Source organism: Varroa destructor, unplaced genomic scaffold (assembly GCF_002443255.2).
Source record: "Varroa destructor unplaced genomic scaffold, Vdes_3.0 BEIS01000003.1, whole genome shotgun sequence".
Classification (NCBI taxonomy): Eukaryota; Metazoa; Arthropoda; class Arachnida; order Mesostigmata; family Varroidae; genus Varroa; species Varroa destructor.
In genome coordinates, this window is record NW_019211456.1 from 51,326,177 (window position 1) to 51,353,473 (window position 27,297).

Consider the following 27,297-nt stretch of genomic DNA (forward strand, 5'->3'; position numbering starts at 1 on the left):
AGATAATAACTAATTCACAATTATGATTGCGGCTTATCGTTGGTACGTTTAGAATCTTAGCAGAATCCTGCACTGAGAAGTTTCATGTACACTGATTATATACTGCTAGCAGCTGAGTCTGAACCGCTGCGTCGCACGTATTTTTGTTTCTTATCTATTTTAATGCCTTCTCGGGCGTTCCGCTGAAATTATAAATGATTGTTTTGCATCCTATTCTAAATGTCTGCCTAGAAAGCAAAAACATACGTGAATACACCGTGTGAGAAACACATCTGATTCATATAAATAAATGATCTGACATGGACCTTGCTACTTTTAACAAGGCATACTTTGTACATTGCCTTTAGGGATCTGCCCTGACGCTGCTAGCGCTTTTCTCCGATAGTCAACAACGATTTCTGGTAACCTAAAATTCGCTTTAGGATCAAATCGAAACTGGCTTTTCCCATGCAAACTAAATCTATCATTAGCGACGTCCGAAGAAAGTATTGTTACCGATTAGCCCAGTACCTAGCAAATGTCTTTCCTCGACTTCGAGACAGTCGTCGCTCGACTAACTGATGCCCTACTGATGTTCGAAAAAAAAAGGAAGTCAAACTTTTCTACACTTTTATGATTTATGTATCGAGACAACAAATCAGTATCATCTCTTGTAAAAAATCCTGCATCCTCTCTCAAATATATCAAGTTCTCAATACCCGATAATTCATAGGTGGCAGTCTTTACCGGATCAAATTTAGATTTTATCGTATCGAATTGTGACTTATATTAACCAAATGCTTTTAATGTAAGTTTAATCGGATCATATGGCTTCGTATCCGTGTCAGACTTGCTTATCAGTTGCACATAGCCCTTTGTAAAAAAAAATCAACCGCCTGCGTTGCTCTCATGCCATTACCAGCCTAACAAACTTCTAATGCGTCTCAATACCAGTTTACGAAGATATATATGCTAAACCGAAGTATAAGTTATCTGTTCCAGTCTAATTTTCAATGAAGCCAAAAGGCGAAAACTATACAAGCATGTTTCAACTCACCACAGAGCCTCAAAACGAGAGGCTCTATGCTTTCGCCTTTCAGGGTGATCTTCTTTCTCGGACTCATGCGGTCGCTCCATTCCTTAAGAGTTCTCACTATACTTTTTGTGGCATTTTTCACAGACTGTCCGATAGAAAGAAACCCACTGAAGACCCTGTCAGAGAAACTGCTTTGGGTGGACGGCTCTGGACATGCGAGGAGGAAGATACCTAATAAAGGTAGTAGCGATTCTTTGGACCAAGGCATAACTGTATTTAGATCAGCCACCTGCAGTCATACAACATCACGAATGACGCTTCAGTTATAGCTCAGATCATCTTCACGAAGGGCTATCTTAACTGGCTTGTGTGATTAACACGTTAGCTGCTACAGATTGTCGGTAAAGTTCAGCTGGACGAAATTTACATAGCAGTCTTGACACATAGTACATATAGTCTGCCATACATATGCTTATTAACATGCTAGCAGTGTTTTTATCCGACTAGCAGTATATGGGAAAGTTAATACCTGTGTATGATACTGGGACCGAATGAATATGTCTAGTCGACCTCTATGGTCATAAATAGCTCTACACATAGACAAGCAACGCCCGATCCGGTCCTCGGAACTAACGTTTCTCAAAGCCATTTCAATTGTTTTATCACTTTGTTATACTACCCCGTCATTCCCGGGTCGCACTTTTCACCTCACAACAGTGTCCCTGCAACGTTTCTGCAATTCCATGGGTTTCAGTTAACTCATTAGGTTTCCATTAAGAACCATTTTATCACTTAGCTGCTATGCCAACATTTTAAGCTGGAAATTCAATTATCTTGCTTCGGTAATTCCGTTACCCTGTTCGATCGCCATTCAGCTTTGCTAAGTCTGATCTTAGAGTTAGAAATTCCGTCTAGATATTTAGCTACTCGAGGGTCAATGCAGTCCCAAAAGGCATTAACACTTTTAAAGACGTGTCAACCGCCTACTGGAGAAAAGACAAGATGGCGATAAACGGATCGAACATTCTATTTTATGCCCATTTGCTTCAAAACATCTCAGACTTTAGTGAGAAAACGTCGTTTCCTCTTTTATTGTAAATACATTAGAGCAAAACGATATTTTCCATAGCGTGCCTTACACACGCACTAGTCTTAAAACGGTTTTAAAAATAGTCAGTACATGTACATGTACACAGGGAACGGTATCTCCAGACATTTTCTTTTGGGCTGTATCTAAATAAAAACAGATATTACAGCAAATTTTTTTGGCGTGTCTTCTTGACCTTTATTATTATTCATCATGGCTACGTCTTCGATTTGGGAACTAAGCCACCCGCGAATTTCTTTCAAAATATTCCGCAAAACATTTGAGAAAGGTGCAGAGACTTTCGGGGGTTTCCCCTGGAGCTTACCTGCAAAACCCAATTGGCCATTGATATTCTGACCTTTAAAACGGCCGTTAGCTTCTTTACAAAATATTCAGATATATAAAAAATGGTTTTTGGGCCATATTTAACGAATATTCGAGCTTTTTTCGCAAACAAAGCTCTGTCGGGGGATGTTCCGGTCCGCCTACTTAAATTTTTACCCGCTTTTTTTTTTTAGAAGCCGCATGAAACGAACACTACGGAAATCGAGCGAAAGATTGGGTAATTTCGGTGGGGGTCCGTATCGCGTGCACACGTTACATAATAGTTAGTAATATTTCGAATTTCGAAAGCTGCGCATTATGTTTCGCCTCGATAAACCTGCTATTTTCATTTCTGTTTTCTTGTTCTTCTGATAGCAAAAAAAAAAAAAGTTTTGGCGTATCTAGACATTTATTATAGTCTAGTATGTATATATCATTAAAATTAACAGAAATCGACATAAAAGTTATTTAGCCGAATACACGTTGAGGCTATTTGTAATTTAAGAAAGAAATGTATCAAAGATTTGTACAACTAATAAAATTGCTTGCGTTTTTGTTAGAAAACTGAAATTACGTTTTGAGACCTTTATAGATGCGTTTTAGCAGCTCTATGCACTAGAAACAAGCCAGATTTTTTTTTCTATTATAAAGTGAATTCGATAGTAAGTGAACAAAATGGCTTACACCGTGGGCAGCAGCAGGGAAGCATGAACTGTACTAAGAGCTTTGAGAAATGGGCACTCCGCGAGCACCAAAAACGGATCACGTGTCTACTATTAAGGGCAAAGTAATCTAAGTTTAATTAAGAACTTTAGATTACCACAGACGGACCCTTGGTAAAACATGTGAAAAGTTACAATGATCAGAATAATACGTCGTAGCATACTTCCAATACGTCTTGCTTTTAGATTTTGTTGAAATGTTTAGGATAAACCACTTTGTGGGGCTTCCTAAGCGTGGTTATATAAGATCTGTAAAGAACATATAACTGTACCGTAAGAACTTAAGTGTCTTAAATGCTGAGAGTACTCTAATGATATATTGGGTTGTTGATATCGAAAGCGTTACTTGTCTTTTCATTTGCCCGGCGATTGTTGCCCGGCGAAAGGCGTACAAAGAGCTTGCATTAAGATTAGTTTTTTCAAGTGAAGTGAAGCATACCGCTGCACTGGAAATGTTGAGTGTTGCTCTTGGCGAATCCGTTGTTGAAAGGACAAGTGCCCTGAACATCCCAGCAAATCAACGACAGATAGCAGTGTCGAAAGGGTAAGCGTTTAGCTGTGGCCGTCATCAGACCGGCTGCTGCTGACAATGTTGAGATATTCTTTGGCTCATTTTTCAGATGCTTTGGGCATAAAACGAAACGCTGTCAAATTTGACTTATAATTGTTAAAGTGTCGACTGAGCATGGTTCATGAATTACTTAGTGAAATCAACGAAGATTCAAAACGGCTCGCATGCGTCATAACTGCTGATAAGACATGGATGTATGAGTATGATATCGGAACAAAGGTAAAGTTGACTCGATAGGCACTTCTTGATAAGCCAAGGCCGAAAAAAGTTCGATTGAATATGAAGCTTTAGCTTACCGTCTGCTTCGATTTGAAGAATGTAACTTACCTCGAGTTCTTGCCACTCGGCTAAACTGTTAGGAAGAAACACTTGAAGTTCTACACTGTTTTCGTGAAGTAATCAGGCGAAAACGATTGGATTTGTGAAGAAATAGTTTTTGGACGATGCATTATATAGTGCGTCTGCACACAATTCGAATTCGAAATACAGAGAGGTGAATGGATCTGAAATATGTTTCGTACGTCATAATAGTAACACAATCTGTAATGAGGTATAAAGCGTAAGAACTACGGTCTTAGCGAGTCGTTGCTCCTTCACTGTATTGGCCATCATTCGAAAATCCTAAACTCAGCCAGATGCAGATTGTCCTACCTCAGTCACCTTCGATCAGTAAAAATCATTGAACAAAATACCTATTCGCTGTGTTAAGCCGTACAACTATGGTAACCGGAAGGTAACAGAGGTCAACGATAGGCGTAATGGTCCACGCACCTACCTTCCGATTTTCGTGAATTTTCTATGATTGATACAATTAACTAATCCTAAGGATTTAACTAATCCTGTGTAATCCTGTAATTAACTGATCCGGTTTTTGTTGGGAGTTGAGATTCACAGCAACTATGGAATAATATTGGAAAAAAACCCTTGTGTTATGTTACGATATCGGTTACAGAAGAAGTCATGCGATACAAACATATACACATACGTGGCATGTTGAGTTTTCTTTTTAAGAGCGAGACAGTACTTTCTAGTTGATGGCGACTTTCTCATAAGAAATAACATGCTTTGTATGGGACGCAAGAATGCGTTATTCTTATAATGCTGTGTTCTTGGGTCGCTGACCAGCAAATCGGCAGCTGTTACGACACACGTATCTCCTTCTTTATCCAGCTGCCGTGCTCTTCCTGTTCGTAGCTAGTCGTACTGCGCGCTATCCTCAATTTGTGTTCCATAACGCATCGCGGTATCTTCTACTACGGCCTTCGAAGTAATTCCAGTTACGCTCGAAAAGTAATCGAAAAACTAATTACGATGTGAGTCGGTAAAGCAGCTTACTCCGAAAAACGAATTGGTTTAAAACGTTCACATAGCATGGCTGAGCATGTACGATGTACTTACACGTACAGCTGATTACCTCAGTGAGCCCTGTTAGCCTTAATACTTGTCATTAATGACATCTGTCAACTTGAAGCCGTAAAGACAAAGAAGGAAAAGGAATAGTACCGTGATAATAGTCCTTGGTGTCGATATTGAAAGCTACATTCTAACACGTAAGTCTTTCAGCGATTTATCAGTTTGTTAAGATAAAGAGAGGATATGTTCGAGTCCAAATGGCAGCAATACGGTGCTAGCTATCCATAGTTAGACTTTTCGATGTGCAAACCTAATGAGTAAACAATACTTGAAAAACGTACGCGTATCGTTTCGGAAACTTAATACAAACTAGTTTTTGTACCCCATGCGCATGTTGTTCAGCGCACGGAGAATCAGTCCTGGACAAACCTGTTGCTCCGTTTACAACGATTTAAAAATGCTTGATCATTAGAAAATAACTTAGTGCCGATGATGTATGTATTAAAAGGCACAGGATCGCCTGCCTGAAAACTAAGGAACACCCTTGAGACAGGACTTGTCACACTTGAAACGAAATAAGCGTACGCTCACAATGTAATCTAAATGTTAATACATTGTTTATTTGATATAGTCAATTGTGTGCCTGCTTAGTATAAAATTGGCGACAATAGACATTCACCTATAAAGTGGATATAGTAATATCTGATAAAATTCAAAGCTGCCATTATCTAGCAACGATTGCAAGATCGCAAAAGGTAGCCTTTATTTGTTATTGAAAAATTCTAAAAAGAAAGGCCCCGATGTTAGAAAGAGCAGCGTCAGTTAGCTCGTTGTTGAGGCGATGACGTACAGGCGAGAATAACAGGTCCAAATACAAGCTTCAGGACTGGCAGTGCCTTTACATTATGGACTATATAACCGTAATCAAAAATCGAGGACGCCATCAAAGTAGTGTAATTAAACGAACAGATTTAAACAGATGCACGTTCGTCCGTTATGCCTAGTAGAGTTCATAATGGTTCGAATTTGACCCAATAAATAACAAATTAAGGCCCCTAGGCCTAGCGACAAAAGCCACTTGGTACTTGCTAAATGGAATCTATAGTTAAAAAAACCAGTTAGACACTTCTAAACATCCTCCAAAATTAAATTTCTCTAATTTTAACACGAACTAATCTAACGGGTTGACTGGATTTTGCAGCCTGCACAAGGCATTGTAGCTATCTTGAGCTACGGACAAGGCTGCTTGCTAAACCAGCCTTACATGTTAGTCACAAGAAAAAAAAATGGCTCCTTATTAGAAAATGAATTTATCCAATATGACGTACTGACGAATTATTATCGGTATAAAAGTAATAGCGTGTACTCACACCATACTATACTAAGCTTTTTTCATAATTGTAGCTGAGTAGACAAGCCCAACAGCTCCACCGTCATGAAGTTCGGCAACAAAAACGTAACACTTGGGCTAACCTATATAGGTACGAAATTATAGAGAAGCCGTAAGTGATGAAGCGACCTTATCATCATGAGAAATGAAATAGCTGGTAGAAATGATCTATTATGATTAGGTAAACAACTATATCAATGTATTATTACTTATATGTTATTTGTTTGTGTGGTCACGCTATCGAGGGTCAGGTGTACGTTTATATGGGTACTTGTTACTACTGCTGTATAAAGCTTAACTAGTCACAGATGAAACTGAAAATTTCTATATGTATAAACTCGTCTATAGATATGGATATCTACCTTAGCTTTCGACAGTTCGCTGGCAACTGATACGCTGTGCCTTTTATCGGTGGGCCTGTCGTTGAGCCTACTCGATTAATCTGCTTTATCCTGGTCAGAGTGTAAGACGTTCCGTCCTACATTACCGTCTTATAAAAGAGCAGATACTTACCCTTGACAGATCGGTTCGTATGAAAAACAGAGTCTAGTGTATTTATTGGTTAACATAACCATCCGACTACATCCGTAATTTTCCGTTTCTACATTGAAAATCTGTATAGCCATGGATCAGCTACGTGAGAAATGTAATTATACGGTAAATAAGCAGCTTTCGTTTCCATGCATGCTATGTACAACCCACAAGAAAAAGCACTTTTGTAAGCCGAACGCGTAAGCACACGAGGCCATATTATAATATATTTGCCAGACTTATAATATATTTGAAAAGATGGTATAACGTGTAAACTCTCACAGTGAAGTCATAACATTTAGCAGTCCAATTACGTGATCACACAGCAGTGGAACAAATACAAGTATAAAACGACAGACGCTCGCCCTATCCAGGCCTCAAGTGGCCTACCGACGAAATAATATCACTAGCAGTTAGGTTAAATTTGCTTGTATATTCTGTCGCCCGTATGGTGCCGATTTAGCCAAAAACGTATTTTTTTGAGGATACCTATTTAAAAAACTGGCCGGTGAATAAATTAAGCACAACGCTGGTCCTATAGAATCTCGGTGAATGTATTTGGCAAAAAACAGACTCTTCGTTATCCGACCCTTCAAAGCTTTTACGAAATTTGAGTATCGTACGCCTTAGGGAAGCGGTCCCACAGAACCTTATTATAAAACAACGGCTGATTCAGGGTCAAATTTAAAGTTTTGCTCAACGCACTTTTTAGCTGGCCCTGTGTTTGTCTGAGGACTGCAGCTGAGCCTACCACCAGGCCGCTGTATAGTTGCATTAACCGAAATATCCCATTCGTACCTGTGCCAAACATTGTCACAGTTTCAAGCTCTCAGATGCGTTATCAGCTATCGACTCCCCTTATCTCGTGGCCTTCTACCTTATATTTTCGATACCTTTTCACTATTCACGTTTTTAACACTAAGTGTTAACAATAAATATCTAAAACGCTCGGTAAAACATTCTTTCAGAGCGAAAGCTGAGGCATAAGGGACAAGTAACCATCTTATCGCAGTCATATGAGAGGAAGAAAAAAACAAACAAGCAGTCACCAGTTTCCTTCCGACGATTGCTTCGATCTTAATTGTCACATAAACACTGATATATGACATATAAGTCGCACATTATTATATAAAGACCCTTCGGTTTCCATATACATAGGGTAGCGAATGCTATTCATATGCATACACCCACAGGTCCAATAAACCTAATCACAACTATATACACTCGGCGTTAAGGCAGTTTATACGAGCAACGAAGATAAGATACTATTGAAATAGCGTTGTTTTATCGACATCTTCCTATACCTGCTCCATCATTTGCATGGTGTCCTTAAGGCTAGGACTCGGTCACAGCTTCATATTCGTTTTTGAAATTTGGATGAAAATCATCCCCATGGTACAGTGCCATATCAGTATGTCATATACCATATTTCAGAAGTGATGGGTCCCGTCTGAAAAATCAGTGCTACTGTGTAAAATTATTGACAAATAATCGACATCCAACGCCCTATCATAACAAAATGGATATTCTGCATTTATGTTATACATAGGTACACACTGTAATGAGGTGACAGCAGCCCCTTTCGTTCATCGCCTATAGGTACCGCTCGTACCCTAATGAATGTTGGACACCCATTGATAATACGTTTGCTATCATTATGAGGTGACGGCGGTCGGTCTTCCTCCAGCTTCTAGACCGCAAAAAATATTTATAGTCTTCAAACGAAAGCCGTCGAAAAAGTACTAACGCTTTTTTTAACTATATATTCAAAATCACGTATCTGAAGTAGTATAGGTCGTGTGAATTTGACGTTGATGCCATTCGGAAGCTGAGATTCGGTGGCGGAAAAAATACTAAAATTTTTCATTCAGACTTGAAATAAAGCGCCTCGAATATGAGTCAAGCTTCTGCAAAATTCGCTATATTTTGCAATTCTACCAGGTTTATAAATGTGTTCTCAGAAAGGGGTTCAAAGATGGTTTTGTTGCCTCGTCCTTGCAAGTTTCAATGTGAAAAATGCCCCTCATAGTGGCCAAGTGATTGAAGTTGAACAAGACCGACATGAGAGGTAGGCATAAGATCGGTAAATAAATAAACCTCCATTACCAACGATGTTTAAACTATTCGAAGCAGCCTGAGTAAAGAATCTAAATCTAAAGCTAGAAATTTCGGCTTGCAGATTCATACGGATTGAACTTGGGCATTTCTAAAATTCTATAGAAACACAACGTTCTCCAGTTAAGGTCAATTGTGATAATAGTGTGACAAGGTCCAAACGGCAGCGAACATAGGTAATGCTACGTGTCTTGAGACGGTAGGAAGACACTATACATTATGAGTTAGTGCCGCTTAGCAGGACAATTGATTCCAATCGTCACCGTGAATAATTAATAAGACCACAAGAAGCTAGTAAAAATACTCGACCGGAACTGTTGAACGGAAAAGCCGTTGTCTTTTACCATGACAATACCAAACTGTATGCATTTTTTCTTACCCGGAGTAAATTGAGGGAACCTAAATGAAAAAATTCTAATTCATCTGTCGCTTCTTTAGAACTATCCCAATGGTGTTAATTTAGATTCAATAGAAGTATGTAAAAGTCACACACAATTATTTTTCAACTAGAAACCGCGGAAATTCTACAGCGATGGGATTATTGTGCTACCAGAAACATTGTAAGAGACTATCATCCAAAATAGCATATATTTAGCAAAATATAAGACCAAATTTGCTTTAATTTTGGCCTAAAACGGCCAATATCTTCTCGAGGACGCTATATTAATACCATTTTGAGCGTGTGTGCGTGTGTGTCTGTGCACATGCGGTAGGTATAAATCCTGTTATTACAGTAATAGGGGGCGTCTGTACTACAATCGGAAACACTTAACACAAACACAGGGGTGTAAAAGAAAAACGTACACATTTGTTTTGTATCTGTGTTTGTATATATGCAAAGCTAGTATGTTCCGCTAGTACACCTCCCTCCCTTGACGCTTGTTTCAATTTGAAAGAAAAATAGACATCACACAAGGAAAGTGTGTATGTATTATATAATATATATATATATATATTTTTTTTTTTTAAATGGGCCGATGTAACCTCCATGGCGGAACTTGATGCAGCGACCTCTGGTCTCTGTAGGCTAATATAGATACTTGGACAGTTGATACTAAAATAAAGGGTTTTGAACATTTATGGTATAGCTCAGAGCTTGGCAAAACCAGTCTCTCCCGAATAACATCGAAGTTACCATCGACACAGTTTTAGCATCGATAAAATTGTACGCAGTTTCGTGGAAAACGTCTAACTCGGGGCGAACGGAGTGTGGGGTTCCAGATCGACGGCAACGAACCGAAAAGGTGGATCGAGGGCATAGAACATCAGAAAATGCAAGAACAATAGCCTGAGGACCGGGCAGTGCGGAGAGTTGATAGGCATCTCATAGGTATATACAACAAGGTGGTAAAGACCAATAGGTGGGAATTTAGAGACAATGTCGCACATCAGTTTTCAGAGGAAGAACTCAGGTCGCCCGACGTTAACTCCTGGAGAGAAATACTCATGAGCGTCGTGTAGAATAAACGAGCGTTGTTTGACGAGATGTTTCAAAGTGTCTCTAGCAAACATACAACGAAGGGCAAGGTCCCCTTGCTAACCTCGTTACAGCAGAACATGCTGATTATGTGTATGTGGATTTAATCTCTGTGGTCCGAAGTAACATGCCGAAGAAACCTAATATATTACAAATCGATGAAGGGTTTCTACGATTTTAAAGCGGTGTGCTCCAAAGCGATTTTCGTATGAAGCGTCAGCGCCAACCAAACTTCGATACAAAAAACGGAGGTCGTACAATGCTCAAACCGGCAATTTCCATTGGCACCCCATTGTCGCTTCAGGCGAAGTAGCATATAAAGTGGCGAGTCCTCGCTCGTCACTGAAGTGCCCAAAACAGATTAGAAAGTTGATCGATTCACGCTCCGCAGCACAAGGGTTACGCCAAATCATTGGTTACACTTTCAATTCAGTTTAGGCTAAACCATTGGTTTTCCCCAGCTCATATGAAACTATTCGCGAGATAAAGACAAAGTGCCGCAGTATTAAATAGCCGCGGTATTAAATAACGACATGAATCCGACAGGAACCGTAGCATCTTTCCGTAAACTGAACTCGACATCAGAGGTAGGCGTTGAGAATGTCAATGGAACTTGCAACAGTAACACAGTGTGACGAAAGACAGTGACCGCTGGATGAAGGACTCACAACCGGTAGCGAGAACCAAATGAGACGGGCTAAAATAGTAGATACTTTAATATTACAGTATATGCTTTTTGGGTATGTAGGGCGATGTGTAAAGTTGAACAGAATTTGTACGCCCGATCACCAACCTAAGGTATATACATTACTATTGGGCCCGTAATCCAGCTTCTACTCGTACACGACTATCCACATACACGTTTGCTCCTACAGTCACTCGATTTCATCTTAAAATACAAGCATCGTGCTATAATTATTGTTACTCCTGGTGTATATAAAAGCAGCAGTAATATATATATATATATATAAACGCACCAACAATCACGCCGAAATACATGAGCGATTCCTAGACGGAATCTTGAAAAACATATTCTTCTAGTGAGTACCTATTTTGTGACAAACTGGTTCTATGTTTGTGGTCCGTGTATAAGATAAGCGACTCCTTTATGGAAAGAAGTGTTGAGGTGCATATTAGAAAAAAAAGTTATAAGAGCGGAATTACTATTTGCGGTTGTCAGTCCGCAAATTACGAGGTGCTTGTAGAAATGATTACTACCGGACCTGCTATATTTCGGTCATCGTAACTCTAATTTAGCACCTATTAGAGATGATATTAGCTTTATCGGCAAAGTTGACGCGTTTCATTTCCACTTCTTCTCCACGTTCTTTGCCACCCGGTCGTGTCGATGGCTGCCGGATCAGTCCACTGGAAGGCGCCGCCGGGCCTCGTGGAGCTGCTGGGTTCGTTACTACAGGCCGAGGCAACGGCTTCAGCTGGGGCAGAATTGTGTCCTGGAACCTTCTCGTTTGGGCTACAGACACGACGGTTAAGTATCGTTAACTCGGATGTTTTATATTGTTAGATGTCCCACACTGGCGCAGCTTTCCATTGAGAAAATAACGTGATCATCGTCTAAGCAGTACGTATCTTACGTATATGTTAACAATTGTTTGTTTAGCGGATCCAACATGAAGACAATATGGAAGGTTAGCATAAGTGATTTCACCGTTTCACGAATCGATATTGGTTAAAGCGAGACACTTCGTTCCTCTCTACCCAATCGCCTGTGAGTAAGCACATAAATTTAACTCGGACAGTGGATACGTCCAACAATTAATAACTATTGTTTCTTCGGGCATTTCTACTTCAGGAACATACATATGTCCTCAGCCAAATATGAAAATCTATAGTCCTTTCAATTTTGACGGAAGCAACCATTATTACGACCAGTATTTTTGACAATGTAGTCAGAGTTTGCAAAAAAGTCGTAGAGTTCTTGGGTGTGAGCTTCCATGGGTTAGTGAAAGGCCTACGTTTTTTTTCTGTTTATTATGGTCTATATGTAATCATCTCTAAATCATTGCCACGCTACTGCATGACGACGTAATTAACCCGCCAGATCCGTAGCACCACTTGCGTTCAAAATACAGCTTTGCAATTTCTTTTTTTTACATATCCATGAAGTGGAACATGGGAAATTTACAAAATCACACTTTTTAACTGATCTAGTATTTGATATGTAGCAAATTCATGTAAAATCATTGCAGTCCAAGGTTCTGGCCAAGTAAAATTGCAAATAGAACAAAACATGGCTGCAAAACGACGATACTAAATACAATCGATGCTGAAAAATGGTTGCGTCTTTTTCAGACTGCTTTGCCCGACGCTGTCCCCTCCCCTCTACTAGGGGCGTTGATATATAGGCTTATAGTCCAGGCTGATCTTCCTTGCTTGTCATGCTGCACTTTGGAATACGGAACGCAAACGTATTTTTCATGTGGCGCCTCGCGGCAAATGCAAATTAGCGTAATAACGTTGAAAATCTGTTAGAATTTACCCAAACTATCCGATTGTTTAAGCAAATGATTCCATAGCGATACTATATAATAACACCGAATAAATGAAGTGATTCCTCGAAGAACAAGTGACCGAGCAAGCATGGTGTGAATATATATATATTAGCATTCATTGGTTCATAACTTCGCCTTGTCTTCTATTGATCAATCATAACTAAAACGTTTTTCCACTCTGGTATCAGTTAATTTCTGTATGCTTTTTGTTATTGTTACCATATTACCTAAAAATCACATTCGTTTGATTTTCTACGTGTGCTCGGGCTTAATTCGAAGTATAGACCCAAATCCTACTCCAGCAGAACACAGACGCGCGTATATTAAGACACAAGCAGAGCCATTCATGAACAGTATCTAGTGCGGTATCAGCAAGCTCTACAGGCGGGTTTCTAGTACAGAATGCCCTCGGACAGAATCTCTACGCCCTGCATTAGGAGACAGCAGTTTTGTAACAGCACGCAGCCCGTTGAACTTTACTAAGGAAGCTTTAGGTGAAAGCGTCAATTTCGCTAGCCCGGCAGCTAGTGACATCCGGCGACCGCGTCGGCCACGTGACGTACCTCCAGCTGGGGCACGTTTTAGCGGGGGCGACACTTTTCGCCCTATGGGAAATTGTGGTAACATTGACAAGCGTCATCAATAAGTGAATGAATAAATGAGCATTCAGTATAGGAATCAACAATATACGCCATTGAGGGAAAACAGGAAGTCATCGCTCAAAATGGTGACAGCCAAAACCCATATAATACTCGCGTGTTATAACATAAAGCATACGAAAAAGATAACATTAGTATCATTGAACAACATTAGCAAGTGACCATATAGGCTCGTCCCAATAGCGCCATGTGATAGGTGACAGGGATCCGAGATCACACAATAACGGGCCGATCGTACAACGAAGGGAGTACCGCCACGTCGGGTTCAACGGAATCACTCCGACGTCACCGGATAGCACCAGAAATGATGGTACCACCGCGTGAAAATGATCGAGTTGTTTGATGTACACCGGCCAGGGCGAAGTCAGAGGCCGTGGAGAGACGAGCAGAGCCGTAGTTGTGTAGAAGAGCAACGAACGTGTTAGCGGCACGCGCGCGCGCGCGCGCGTACGCACGCACGCACGCGGTAGCAAGAAGCACGAGGAGAGCCAAGAAGCAGTAACAGTAGGAACAGCGACGACGATGGCAGCAATAGAGAAAAGAAAGAGGCAGTAAAGCACCCACGCACCGTTAGAGGCGCGCAGTATTTGCTGCTGCTGGCAATGAACAGTGAGACTAAGGCCAATGCTAGCTAGGACCGACCTCTTTGACACTGACCACACATAGTAACTACTCTACAGGGTTCGTTTATCATTGTCTCAAGTACTCATCCGTTGGTCTACAGAGGCCGTAACGTATATACGTTAGCACGATCAGTAGTAAATCAAGAATGTCGAAAGGTATGACTAATGTAAAAAATACTCGAATTCCCGTTAGGGACATTTAAGACGAAGTGGAATTGTGAAAGAAATCGATCCCGCACCTATCGTTGATTACTCTAGTGTCATAGTTCTTTCCGATGGTTTCCTCGATATATTCAACTAGATTTTAAATCATAATGAAAAGATCCTGGCACGCAAATGAAACTAATACACTTGAACATAACTGAGCGAACTTAAGCTACGAATAACAAAAATGTCGTAAACGCAGTGGTAGGAGTCTCTGCAGTTGAACGAACCTAGCAGACAGATTCGATGAAGGATAAACGGTTGAGTGATAAAGCTAGACGAGTGGCGAAAGCATGCACTTCCATTTCCATGGAAGATAGTGCATGACTTCGAAGGTTTCAGTATGCAAAAATTCTAACGACTCAAGGTTAGTTGGATGATCAAGACCGATCAGAAGCGCCATGTTTGAAATGAACAAATAACTTTCGACGCTCCACAGGTTGAAAATTTGTGCAGCAAGAAAGAACCGATCGGATCGTAGAGCGTCTAGATGGTTGGTAAAGTAGAGAATTACGGAATAACATTTTTTTAAACGGTTTACAGAATCGGTACGATGTGCTGTTGGGTATAGATACAAAATACCAGCTTAAAATGGAGCAGTCGTCTGCTTGAAGTTTTTTAGTTTACTCATTATAAGTAGCTATGACATAGGGGCAAAAAACAAGACGACTATGAAAATGGAAAAGCTTTGAGGGTTGATTTGTTTGAACTTAAGCATACCATAAAGCATCAATACTTAGATACATAAATATAAAGCATATAAGACCTGTTGTCGCTGAAGACGCAGCTCAATGCAATCTTATAGCTTAGACGACAATTCTCAAATAAGTGACTATGTATACTTCAGCAAACAGACACACGCTTCGGTCGAATTGAAATGTCTACTGAACCAACATGTACAAAAATATTGATTTGGCAGAAATTCGCTACTGCAAGCATATGGGTGAAGAATGTGCACATAACGTTTTACAAAAAAAGCAAAGTCAGTAAACAAAATGGAAATGGTTACGCTAAATATGGACGCCCCTATTGTAGTTAGACGTCAAGTTATTGTTGTTAGACTATAAAAGTAGTAAGTTCAAACAGACAAAGCATAGCTATCGTTAAAGTTCATCACAAGTATAGTTGCCAATAGAGCACAGCTCGCATAACAACTATCTACACGGCTTAAGTTAGTAGCTAACTTAAATATAACGTAACGAGCTATACTTTCAAGTTGTACCTATTTATGCTATCGAACATAGTTGAACTATTCCAATTCTGCAGCTATTAGAAATAGCTTACTCATAAAAAGCTCAACATAAAAGCGTAACAGAATTGTGTACATTGCACTGCTATGAGACATCAAACACTGTCGACATGTTGCGTTTCTGTGTAGATGAAACAGCGTCTACGCGGAGAATAAGGGCTAGCTGTTTGTTTGTTGACCACCTTAGACCTCTGAACAATCTAGATACTGCTCTGTTTTGCCGCCTGACTAATTATACTGTACGTACCGTACGAATCAGACATTGCCTGATTGGGCGATGAATTATTATCTTGAGTAATGTCTTTGGCCCAGCATAGCGATCGAACTCGACCTCTGGCTTCGGTGTTTACAGCGTCTACGGAAACTGACCGCGGAATAGGTGAGCGCCACCAATCAGCCTGCTCCTTGCGAAGGACCAACATCCCGCTTCCACCAAGTCTGCATATCACGAATTGAATTGAAACAGCAAAATAATTTCCATTAATAGGTAGTAATTCGGCCTCCTCTATTAATGGCCTAGGATTCAGGAAAGGACAATGAAGACGTATGGGTGGCCTGTCGATGAGGGTTCGGCAGCTGTTAATGCACTGGCTGAAACAACGGCTTTTGACTGCTACCGTTATGCTTATCGGGCATCAACGAGGCCCTCGATGCAGACAGTGGACGGTTTCCGCGGTAGCATTTTCGAAAATTGTAATGATTTTATATAGGGTCAGAAAGCCCCGGGGCGTATGCAGCGGTAAACGCCGATTCAACATGTTGGAAACAACAAGTATAGTCAAAAGCGAATACCAACCTATAGACGATGCTTTTCGAATATTCGTGTATGTTCTAGCTGAAACCCAGCTTAAAGCATACACAATTTATCAAACCCGCCTGAACGTATAAAAACACTTATTCCGGTAATCACATTTGTATACATCTGATGGTCTGCTGACCGCTGTGCATTGCCATACGTCAAACAAGCATCGTCACCATACCTTACAATCCCCGTCCTCTGAACAGAAATTTGGTGAAGGCATAACATATGATGCCCGTGTATTTGCTACACCTACCGGTTTGGAGGAATACATATAGCATATGCGATCATACCTTGACCATCTACGGAAACGCTGTTTCGACAAAGGCTATTTCTACAAGTAGCTTAGTGGCCAATCAATTTGAATTACGGAAGTAGTTGTATATGTTAATAATAGCAATAAAAATTACTTAACGTGTAGTTGCAAGCGATAGATCATTTTCATCTAAAAGAGGCGTAGCCTTTGTAGTTAGTACAGAGAGGGCGCCTGTGAAGCGGTGACCCTACCTATGGAATTCGTTGAGGGAATACAATTTCTGCGCTATATCTTTTCCGATAAGGTTGAAGACAACGTTATCTAAAAACTCATTTTGGCGGAGAGCGTTCGCAAAAGCTTCTCTGGTCCAGCAAAGATAAACACTAGACTCCACTGCCGTTATCGTCACCTGACTCGTTTTTTCACTTCCTGAAAACATCAAACCCAACGAAGAACAAATGGGTTTTCATTGTAAAATATAGTAAGACGAAACGCTGAGTGCAGCAGTAGTAGTCTTAAGGTATTTTCTCTTAACAATATTTCGTCGTGAGTAAGCCAGCTTAACTTAGCTTAAGTTAGCGGACGTTGTAATGTTAAGAAATGAAGCAAACTTATTTGGAACGAAATAGCTGGCGAAAAAGACTGCATAATCAAGTCTGCCACCCGGTAAATTTATTAGTGATTTGTTTTTGGGTAACGTACCCGAAGGACAGGATTCAAACTCTGGTGAATCAACAAATTCGCATGGTTGAATGTAATGTAGAAGGACACCTTCGCACGTAACCTGAAGTCGTCCTGAGATGAGTATTGATACTCTCTCATCCGCCATCGTAATCCCTGATCACAGTCATAATAAAGTTCGCAATTAGAAATGCTCTAATCATATTAGCCATGTTAGTCTCGAAGCGCGTTATGGCTAGTAGTTTTTGGGCTATTTTAGAAACTCAATGGATGAGGCTCATAAATCTTTTTGTGTGTTCAACGAGAGAACATTAATAAAGATCCGTGTGGAGTTCTATTATCGACCGTTTGCGCCTAAATGCGCTGAATGACGTCAAATGTAATGTCGAAAAAACTTCGTAAAGAAAATAAGCTACGGATCTGAACATTTTAGAGGCTACATTTGAAAACAAACTTTTCTTTAAAATTTTCCTTCAGGTAAATCTTTCTGTCTTTGATGGTAATGTTCTTCTTACAGGGTACGAGTTACCTTCTACAGAGTATCGTTTGCCATTTTCAAGTTTAAGCTTAACTGCATGTTTGACCAACTTATTAAAAAGTCTTCGCTCCACGAGTAGTGGCTGAAATGATTTTTCATAAAGTGGTCGGAGATCGCCGTCGACGGGAGGTGGAATATTCTGGAACGAACGAAACGACGGCAGATAAATGATTATTCAATACGTTTACACGCAAAGATATGCTTGAACTTTGTTTGCAAAGTTCGAGTTTCACTAAGGCACTTTTATGAGTAATCACGCTTTCATCAAAATATATTACCAGAGCAGGAAAAGCAATCAAATTCAACCATTGTTTATTCTATGTGTGAATGCAGTAGCTACATAGTGCTGTAAAAAGGCACAACTACGGATAAAATTTTGACGGCACGACTTACCTTCCAAAGTAGAAATGAAAAATATACACCATTAATAAACAGGTGTATCAGGCTCCAAAGTGTAATGTCCCAGGCACAGACGACAAACGTTCCCCAACCGGTCAAAAGTAGAAAGGCAACTGTGAAAAGGCCACGAGCGCCCAAAGTGCTCATTTGGAATCTGCCATATCATTGATCCCGTTATAAAAAGCAGAGAAACAAGATACACACAATGTTGGCATTTGTGCTGGCAATTTGATTGTGTTTATCTACCTTAGAATGATGTCGAATACTATAGACAACAGTTATTGTGTGTGTGAAATCGACGGTTCATCACCAATAATAATCATGACAATAATTAAGGTTAACAGACCGATGTGGTACCAAACTGCCGAGGATTAGGGCAACTTCAGCGGTTTGGAATAAATTATGTTGGCCTGTATTCCAGGCGCCACACGCACGTGATGATGGCACGGGTACAACCTTTCCTGTTTCGTTTCCAGCCACGGCCGCCCCTATTCCACCGCCCAGGGGGCTTAGCGGGCTCATCATTGTGCTGAGAGCTTCCGAGAGGATGGTTATCGTCTCATTCATGGTTGTCGCGAGCGGATGACCTGTAAAAATTACAGATAAACCTATAGTGTAATGAACATTGAACATACTGAATAAATTGGCACTTTATTGACATTCGACTTGCCTCTAAAAATCCTCATGTCGTGACAATCCTTTTATCACTAGCAGCTAGTTTCACATGGGGATCTGAGGTGATCTGATGGTGAGGTCGACATCTACAAAGAGTGCATCTATCGTCATCACATGGCATCATAATGTTGAAGGAGAGTGTGGTGGAGAAACCTATTTCAAGGCATTTGTACGATATCTACTAATAATATTTCCCATAACTAACATGCACGCACTAGGCAGGGATCAAGCAAATATTTACTTTGTAATAGCTAAGTTGCTTAATAAAGGGTATACGTTTGCAAGAGTTGGCCTCTCCTGAGGGTCCGGCAAACTTTAGATTTTTCCCCTCGTGGTGTATTCGCCCTCGGTACACTTCCATAATGTAAGCACATTATAGAAATGTGCGCAACTTCTCCAGTACTGGCTGATCGCCGCCTGTCGAGGCCTTGGATTAACTTTGTTATCGAAACGTACGTGAACAGAATCAACTATCGGCCGATTTTCAGGCGCTGCAGTTGACAGGATCGGCGTGCTTGTTACCAAGAACGTTACCAAGTTCTAAATAATTTTTTTCATCTGTTTTATTAATCTTGTTCCTTTATATAGTAAATAATTATACATACAGTATCTAATGAGGAAAGTCATCAGACTGAGCATGCTTTGAGATTTCCTATTTTATAATAAGCAGTTATATATCCGACTAAACGAATGTATCTATTTATATTTTTTTCATGTATGTGCTTTACTTCTGGACACCACGAAGAATTAACATAATAATGCATAATATAACAGAATAAATAGCTGTACATGTGTACACTAAATAAAAATAAACAGTTGATCGTGACTTGATAGTTTTTAATTGATATACTAACACTGTTCCTAAACGTGAAGATTTTTTTTTTCCTAATGATGGAATAATTTAGCATCTTTCTCTAAGTATATGAAAACAATTAATTACTTCAACAATTTTTTAGAAGATCACTCTAAAATCCAGTCCAAACAGAGGTAAATTCGTACAACTGATGTAGTTTCCTTCATTTTCACTGAAAATTTTATGTTGACCAATATGAATTGCAGTTTTGCTTAGCTCGTTATGATCTGTCGGCTGGCGTCAAGAAAGATTCCCATTGCATAGAGCACCATTTTAAGTTTATGCTTTTTCAAACCGTATTTCGGATATGGAAACTGAGGTTTACATAAGGCAAAATAAGTTATATTTCGATTCAGCTTAGCGAAATGACTGGTACCAATAACTATTTCATAGGTAAATGTCTGTGTAGTTCGAAAGTCGCACTCGCGAAACAGCTACCATATTCAGGTCTTTGCCTGATTCATGCAAAAAGAAAATCAACTTAGAAGACGTGCGTTGAGCTTTTATTTAGCTTACATGGACTCTTCATATAAACATTTGGTTAGCTTTTTATCGGTAAAAAAAATCGTGCCGAAATGTAGCTTTTACCCATATTATCCATGCGCATATATATGGGTTTCAGAACGTAAATCGAAGCGCCATTGTCAGACAAGAAGAAAACCACCACTACCAGCAATAGCAGATTCATTAGCATTGCCCCGCTTCAATCCATAAGATCACATAACAACAGCTAGATATTAACTAACCGGAATCACTCTGACAATTAATCGATGTCGACAAAACTACAAACATTGTGGTTTCACTGGATAACCACTAACCATTAGCCAGCATCCTCTAGTGAAGCGTACAGTTATATATGTTCTCCAGTATATTCAAAGTAACTATTAAATACTGTGACGTAAGTCCATGAATCGGACCGAGACCAAACAGGCTCGGTTTCTCCTCTACACATGCCGTCCACCGTTAGGCCTTCCACAGCACAAACAAAGTGCCTGAACTGCTACCAGAATAACAGGCTTGCTACGTGAACGCGGCCAAATCGCTGAGGGTGGTTATCAAAGGCATCGCCGATAGAAATTGACTAATTTTTCTATTCGGGACTACTTGTTTCGCCTTTAAATTTTCCAAATCGACATCGAAGACGATTAGCTGCAATAGGGATGGCGCCTCTTAGTCTTGTCTTCACTGTTTGCCTCCTACGCCCACTGTTGCCAAAGGCCACACCTATCTTGTCTCAACGTTTTGTTGTTGACCAACCGGCTGTCGCCACTCCAAGGGTCCTTACACGTCAGCTAATTGAAATGTAACAAAAAAGGCAGACGACATACAGGGGGCACATAATTCGAATTTTTCCTTATGAGCGGTTTCTACGGCTGTATCTAAGGGAAAAAAATATAATTCGGCTAAATATTTTGCACACGCTAAAAGTATTATTCCAGAAGATCACGTCTATTTATTCTAGCTGTTATTTACCGCGATTACATCTTTAATTCATTGCCAAAGCTTCTTACGACGAATTTTCAACATGGTTCTTCTATAGTCCAAAGGTAGCTTTTCCACAGTAACCGTGCGTTGGGCTATATTGATAAATGTAACCTCATTAAAGTGCCGATCGAATACGTTACATGGAAAAAAATTGCATTGAAGTTCTTCTGGTTTGAATCCTAGAAGCCTTTTTTGGATTTTCCGAGAAAAGATTTCTGGAAAACGGAGCATAATGTAAATCGTCGATTTTTAAAAAAGAAAAAGAAAGAAGTTAGCGATCCCGGAACGGATGAGCTTCGTTCAAATTCCGAAAGCAATGCGTTGTTTTTCGCCGTGACGAGTTGGTCATTTTGTGTGAGAGAGAAAGCTTTTCTTCGACACCATCAATAGTGGCTTGCTACAACAAACAATTTGCCAAAGTCCAAATTTAAATGGGACATTTTTCTCGACGATTTGCGGATCTTGCCGCACCAGGCCCATCACGCTTCTACCATTAAACCGATAGTGCGTATACAAAACGACGCGTTTGAGCTAATCTTCAAAATTGAAATGATTTACGCGTGAGCTGTGTTGCCTATATAAATGATAGTCAGGATTAATCAACCGATTTACACATAATACTCTGAAGAAGAACGCCTCTACCTAAATATGTTCAACTAACAAGACGTATTTGACTAATAGATTACTGCCACCTGCCTTTTTCACACCTTATGTTTGCTGTCATCTAAAAACTACGTAGGTGGTAAAGATATATATATATATATATATATATATATATATATATATATATATATAGAGAGAGAGAGAGAGAGAGAGAGAGAGAGAGAGAAAGGGAGAAGATCCTACTTGGCTCATATCCAATTTCTAGCTCCGCCGAGTTGGTGCATCTCCATTTTGTACCTGACAACTTTAAAAAGAGCCGGCCAAGTACCGTTTTCCGGAACCCTCTTTCTGCGGAATTCTTGTTGGCTGCAGGCCAATGCGAGCGGCAAAACGGCTGTAACATACTACTATATCGAGGCGAGGTCACTCAGTCTTTCGTATCAGTTATGGTCTTACGAGCCATCCATGTCTTAGCGTTTAATGTTCTGCAAAATTATGGTTAAAAAAAGAGATATTAGAGAGACACCTTATGGGACGACATGTGTCTAACGAGGATACGTAGTTTATTTAAATTTCTATTGTGAATCTATCAAATTGCTACTGCGGCCCATGTGTAGCCCAGAGGTACGCCCAAAGTAATCTGAGGTGAATCAGAAAATAACTATTTGGATTCTTACTCGTTGCTAGGCTAAGTCGTAAAGAAGATTAGCTTCCTTATCCTTATTAATGGTTATTACTCTTCCGGATACGCACAGTTAGTACCGTATCAACAAAAACGTGCGTCGTGCATTTCTCGTGCAGTCAGAAAGAGAAAGTTCATTCCATTGAACATCAGACCGTTCTCACTCTAATGATAACGAACAATCAACAACAACAACAGCGAGAAATATCAGACGTCAAAAATTGGACTCTAATTGAATTAGAGCAAATGTTTAGTCGAAAAGCCAGAAAGAAATGGGTTATAAGATCGTACAGGCACATTATGCTCATTACGCATACAGACAACATCCGCATATAGAACGGTTAACATTGATTCAGTGGTACATTTGTTTGGTGGTGACTGTTCAGCCCCTTGGCGATATCGTGCTACTCGTGTGTCAGTCTTGTTTGACCTTCGCAACAATTCCATCAACTTTTTTCTATCGTACTTCATCAACACTTTACAGAACAAGAGCGACAGAACCGTCTGTGGACCGTTCTTTGCGACAACGCATTCAGACCATAAATAGCATAACTTATTTACGAGTCTAGGCGGTACTTTGCCCTAATAAATCTGTAGTATAGCAAATTTTGGCAGAAATTTTACCCATTTTCGAGGCTCTTTATCTAAAGTCCAAATAAAGGCACTCCAACGCTTTTAGCGCATCTGCGAACTGCCAGACCTTTGCCTTTAAACGGCATCAACGGCATCAAAACTGACCCATATCACCTGACTGTAAACCCATCCAGCTCGACAACTCAAAGTATACGCGAAAATACTATACAAATGAGATGAGAAACTATATATATTATATACATCTTGTTCCACAGGATGAATGTCGAACCAGTTATATCCGGATGATCTCGACTGAGTAGCTGGTCTTTCTGACTATGTATTCCATAGATCAAATTACCAACTGTTGATCTTATGGTAGGTTAATACGTCTTTTTTAACAAGTTCCCCCATTGTCTCGTAGATTATTATTAGGACCGCAGTTCAGGTAACACCTTCTCCACGATCCCCTGCATCGATCTCCCGGGAGAGACGGGTAGCGCATAAACATCACATCCTCCATACCCGCAGGACGACGCACGACATTTACCTTTAGGCAAGGTCGTGTAATCAGACGAAGCTCGGTCGTTGACAGTGTAGGCATCATATTTTTATAGCGATGTTAGGTATTCGTAGCCAACAATGACGTACGTTGGCAGCTGCGGCTTTGTTGAAACGTTCTCGAATAAAATATATAATGCGTACAAGACGAGCTTACTGAAGTGTCCTATTTTCTTATACGTCAACTAGGCCGAAGTTGAAAATTCTCACTCGAACAAAATGATGGTCAATGAAAATTTTATACTTGACAAATAGTGGCGTCAATAATCAGCTGAATCGGCCGTATATTCGGCTGAAGGCGCTAATTTTGAAACGGTAAACGGATTACTTTGGCATTATAAAATGCCATGTCCGCTTAGTGCTAAAACGAACAACAAAGACTAAACTGTTCATGAAAAAGACAAGAACTCTTGATATGGTTAAACGCTAAATTATTGTATCGAAAGCATTCGAAATAAAGCTTTATGTACATTAAGCAAAAATGCTTTTGACAGACAAGTGGCAGGCTGAAAGCCATACCGATATCAGCTGAGTCCTGCCAGCTAAATGTGGGCGCTCAGACGAGCTCATAGCTACGAATGAAGGCTCACATGTTATCGTATTAGTTTCCGAGTGCTACAAAAATGCCGTTCGCAATAGAAATTCAGAAGCGGTCAGACGTTTGTATGTGATTATGGCTCGTCAACCCCAACGCCAATAGATTGGGATTGCCAGCTGAGCATTAATTACCCGAAGAAAAAAGAACCAATCAGTATGATAAATATCGCTCCAGGGTATCCGGCGTGGCAGTCAACACTCACAAACGCTCCGTTAGGCGGATGATTCTATTTTTGTCAAACGACACCGCCCGTAATCTAAGTTTCCGTCTGTGGGTAACGATCAGTATCATCCGATTATGCTCCCTCAATCAGAGATGTGGTCGCTGGAAATTCTAGGTGGCGTTAGGTCTATGCTTCTTCCAGGGCTGACACGCGACAGACACCTCACTCGCTGTGACTGTAGTACGACAATCGAAAAAAGAGACTTCTGCAATGCAATGAAATAGCAAAAGAACTTCATCATCGCACTAATGTCACGAATGCAGATGCAGCCCCCACGCACGCACGCACGCACGCACGCACACACACGCACATTGATAGGCCCAAGGTGCATTTCAGTATAAAAAATAACAAATACGTTCAAAAAACGTCAAAATGACGTTCTACTGCATGGCCTAGGCACGGAGCTAAGTATTTTGCTTCACTGCCTCACTGCGCTTCGTATGATACAATGCATTGTTACGTATGTCGTCCGTTCAGGCTTTCTATAACGATCACCATAGGCTTGCCGCGAGACGGCTGTCAGCAGAAAACTTCATAAACAAATCAAGCGGTAGTTATGGGCAAAATCCTGTCTCAAGTTCAGCAGTTCTTTTTATTGTCTCAGTTCAATAATCGGCCTTTCTCACTGAACGGAGGAAGGACGGGCATATGTATGTGATGAACAGCAACAGGATGTTCGTCAACATATCAACAACAAAATGTTCGTCAACAACATGTGTATTGGAAGATGCGCTATCAAGCACGAACATTTTAGTCAGCCATTAACGGCCTTCTACATCGAATTCTGCATGTTGCAGCATGGAAACTTGAAAACAGTCACAGTTACAAATGAAAATCATTGAGTCCTGAGTTCACATGTCCTCACACGTAGTTTTCGTAAGCTTCACTGTTTGCGTGATGAACTGAAAGCAAGGAATAATCACTTCGTAGATGTCTATTATTAACAATTTACGAACCATGAAGAAAAGTTTCTGTAGATTTCAAATGGTTTGAGCTAAAAGCTGGCTTCAATAAACGATACAGTTTCCGTTTGTTCTGCATGCCTTCGAGCGTTACTAGATTTCTAAATATAAATACCTTCATTACTACGACAGCCAGCGCAGGCAGCACGGGCTATTATGTACCGTAATGAGCTGTGCCATTTCTAACCGGTTAATCGGTCAAGTGGCTCCAAGGACAGTAACAATCTGTGAGAATGTATGTACCGTTTTTACGTACGTCTAGAAACACCATATAGTTCATAGTTCGCAATGAGCTTACTAACTTTGTAAACCGATCTAAAATCTGTACGCACGTTGATTCAAAGACAAATAAAAAGAAAAAACAATTCAGTTCCAAATTACTTTTTTTGACTACAGGAAAAAACGGAAATTCTTGTCCACTGCTTCTCGCAAATGTCAACAGTTTTCAAAAATCTATGTCCTATAATAATAAGTACGGGATACGTATTTTATCAAACCGTTCCTCTGTCATGTATAGATGTACATACAAGGTTGTAGGAAGAACGTTGACTTTCGATCCTAATCAAACAATCTTTGAACGACTATACGAAAGGGACGTACCTAACTCTTTTAGCAAAGTTTCGTTCCCTTCACAGCTGGATGTTAGAGCACAAACTGAAGGCAAGCTACGCTTTATAAAAGTCATTACAGTAAGTTTTATTACATGATGGCCAGAGGGTTTTGAGTGCCAGGATGAGGCGGACCACTGCGTTTGAGCGCATAGGCGTATAGGATGTCGTATATGCCAGATTCACAGAGAAATTTAAATAAATTGAGAGGCTAATATCATATGACATGTCGTTGTTGTCATATGTAGATACTTCTGAAATAAATTTTGTCGACTTTATTTATGTAACGTATCGTTGGAACAAAATAGTTCCATCTACATACAGACAACAGAGTGGATAATGGCGATCACAAGCCACCACTCACTGTAGAGATACAAGATTTAGACCAGGACCACGCGTACTCATGTCGTTTATAGCCATAAGCACAGACCTTTCCCAGGAGAAAAGGATTCTCCCTTTAGTTTTGCAGAATGGCCGGCTTCTTCGTACGAAATCACTATTAGCACATATAGCTCTACGTATAACCTATATAAATCCATCTCGTTGGGCTATCTGAAAATGAAAAAGGTGTCCTCAATGGATATTTTTTTAAATAAGCCGATTGCAGTGAGCCTCTTCAGGCCACGTAACAGAAGCGTCTGTGGTAACTCTACTGGTATAATTTTTTTCTCTCCAACAGTCGATTTGTTTGAACAATACCGTGAAGCTAAGTTGGCATATACAGGTCCACCCTCCTCTATACCACACCATCTGAATTCTTAGGCCCCTTCTTTTTAAAAGAAAGAAGTCGATTACGCATTGCGACCTAAGAGAGCCGTTATATATTAGCTAAGCCCGAGCTTTGATAGCGAAGCTTGTCCTAGTTCAAATCACCGGTAATAACACAAATACGCATTGTGGGCCTGGTGAAGGCGGACGCCGAAATCTAGAACATCAAACCCGGACTCATACTGGAACTGTAATAATGCCAG

General features: G+C 40.2%; 2 protein-coding genes across 8 annotated transcripts in view; one reads left to right on the forward strand and one right to left on the reverse strand.

The window, feature by feature from the left end:
- Nucleotides 1-4,728: 4,728 nt before the first annotated feature.
- LOC111247232 (uncharacterized) overlaps nt 4,729-27,297 on the forward strand; it is a 37,467-nt gene continuing 14,898 nt past the window's right edge. The window contains exon 1 of one of the 2 annotated variants that reach the window (XM_086983337.1): nt 4,729-5,269. The gene's annotated coding sequence lies outside the window, so the exon portion shown is untranslated. The remainder of the gene's footprint in view (nt 5,270-27,297) is intronic. The other variant, XM_086983338.1, reaches the window with a different exon arrangement.
- The window catches only part of LOC111247230 (popeye domain-containing protein 1-like), a 31,280-nt gene continuing 10,346 nt past the window's right edge, over nt 6,364-27,297 (reverse strand). For 3 of the 6 annotated variants that reach the window (XM_086983330.1, XM_086983329.1, XM_022797909.2), the window contains exons 2-8: nt 18,853-19,093; nt 18,501-18,660; nt 18,099-18,246; nt 17,591-17,725; nt 17,140-17,317; nt 16,081-16,271; nt 11,917-13,703 (exon numbers count right to left, since the gene is read on the reverse strand). In XM_086983330.1, coding sequence (XP_086839456.1) covers nt 13,477-13,703; nt 16,081-16,271; nt 17,140-17,317; nt 17,591-17,725; nt 18,099-18,246; nt 18,501-18,660; nt 18,853-19,073 — 1,260 coding nt within the window. In that variant the 5' untranslated portion in view covers nt 19,074-19,093 and the 3' untranslated portion in view covers nt 11,917-13,476. Of the gene's footprint in view, nt 13,704-16,080; nt 16,272-17,139; nt 17,318-17,590; nt 17,726-18,098; nt 18,247-18,500; nt 18,661-18,852; nt 19,094-20,780; nt 21,327-22,419; nt 22,608-27,297 lie in introns of those variants that run through there. The other 3 variants (XM_086983328.1, XM_022797908.2, XM_086983327.1) reach the window with 3 other exon arrangements.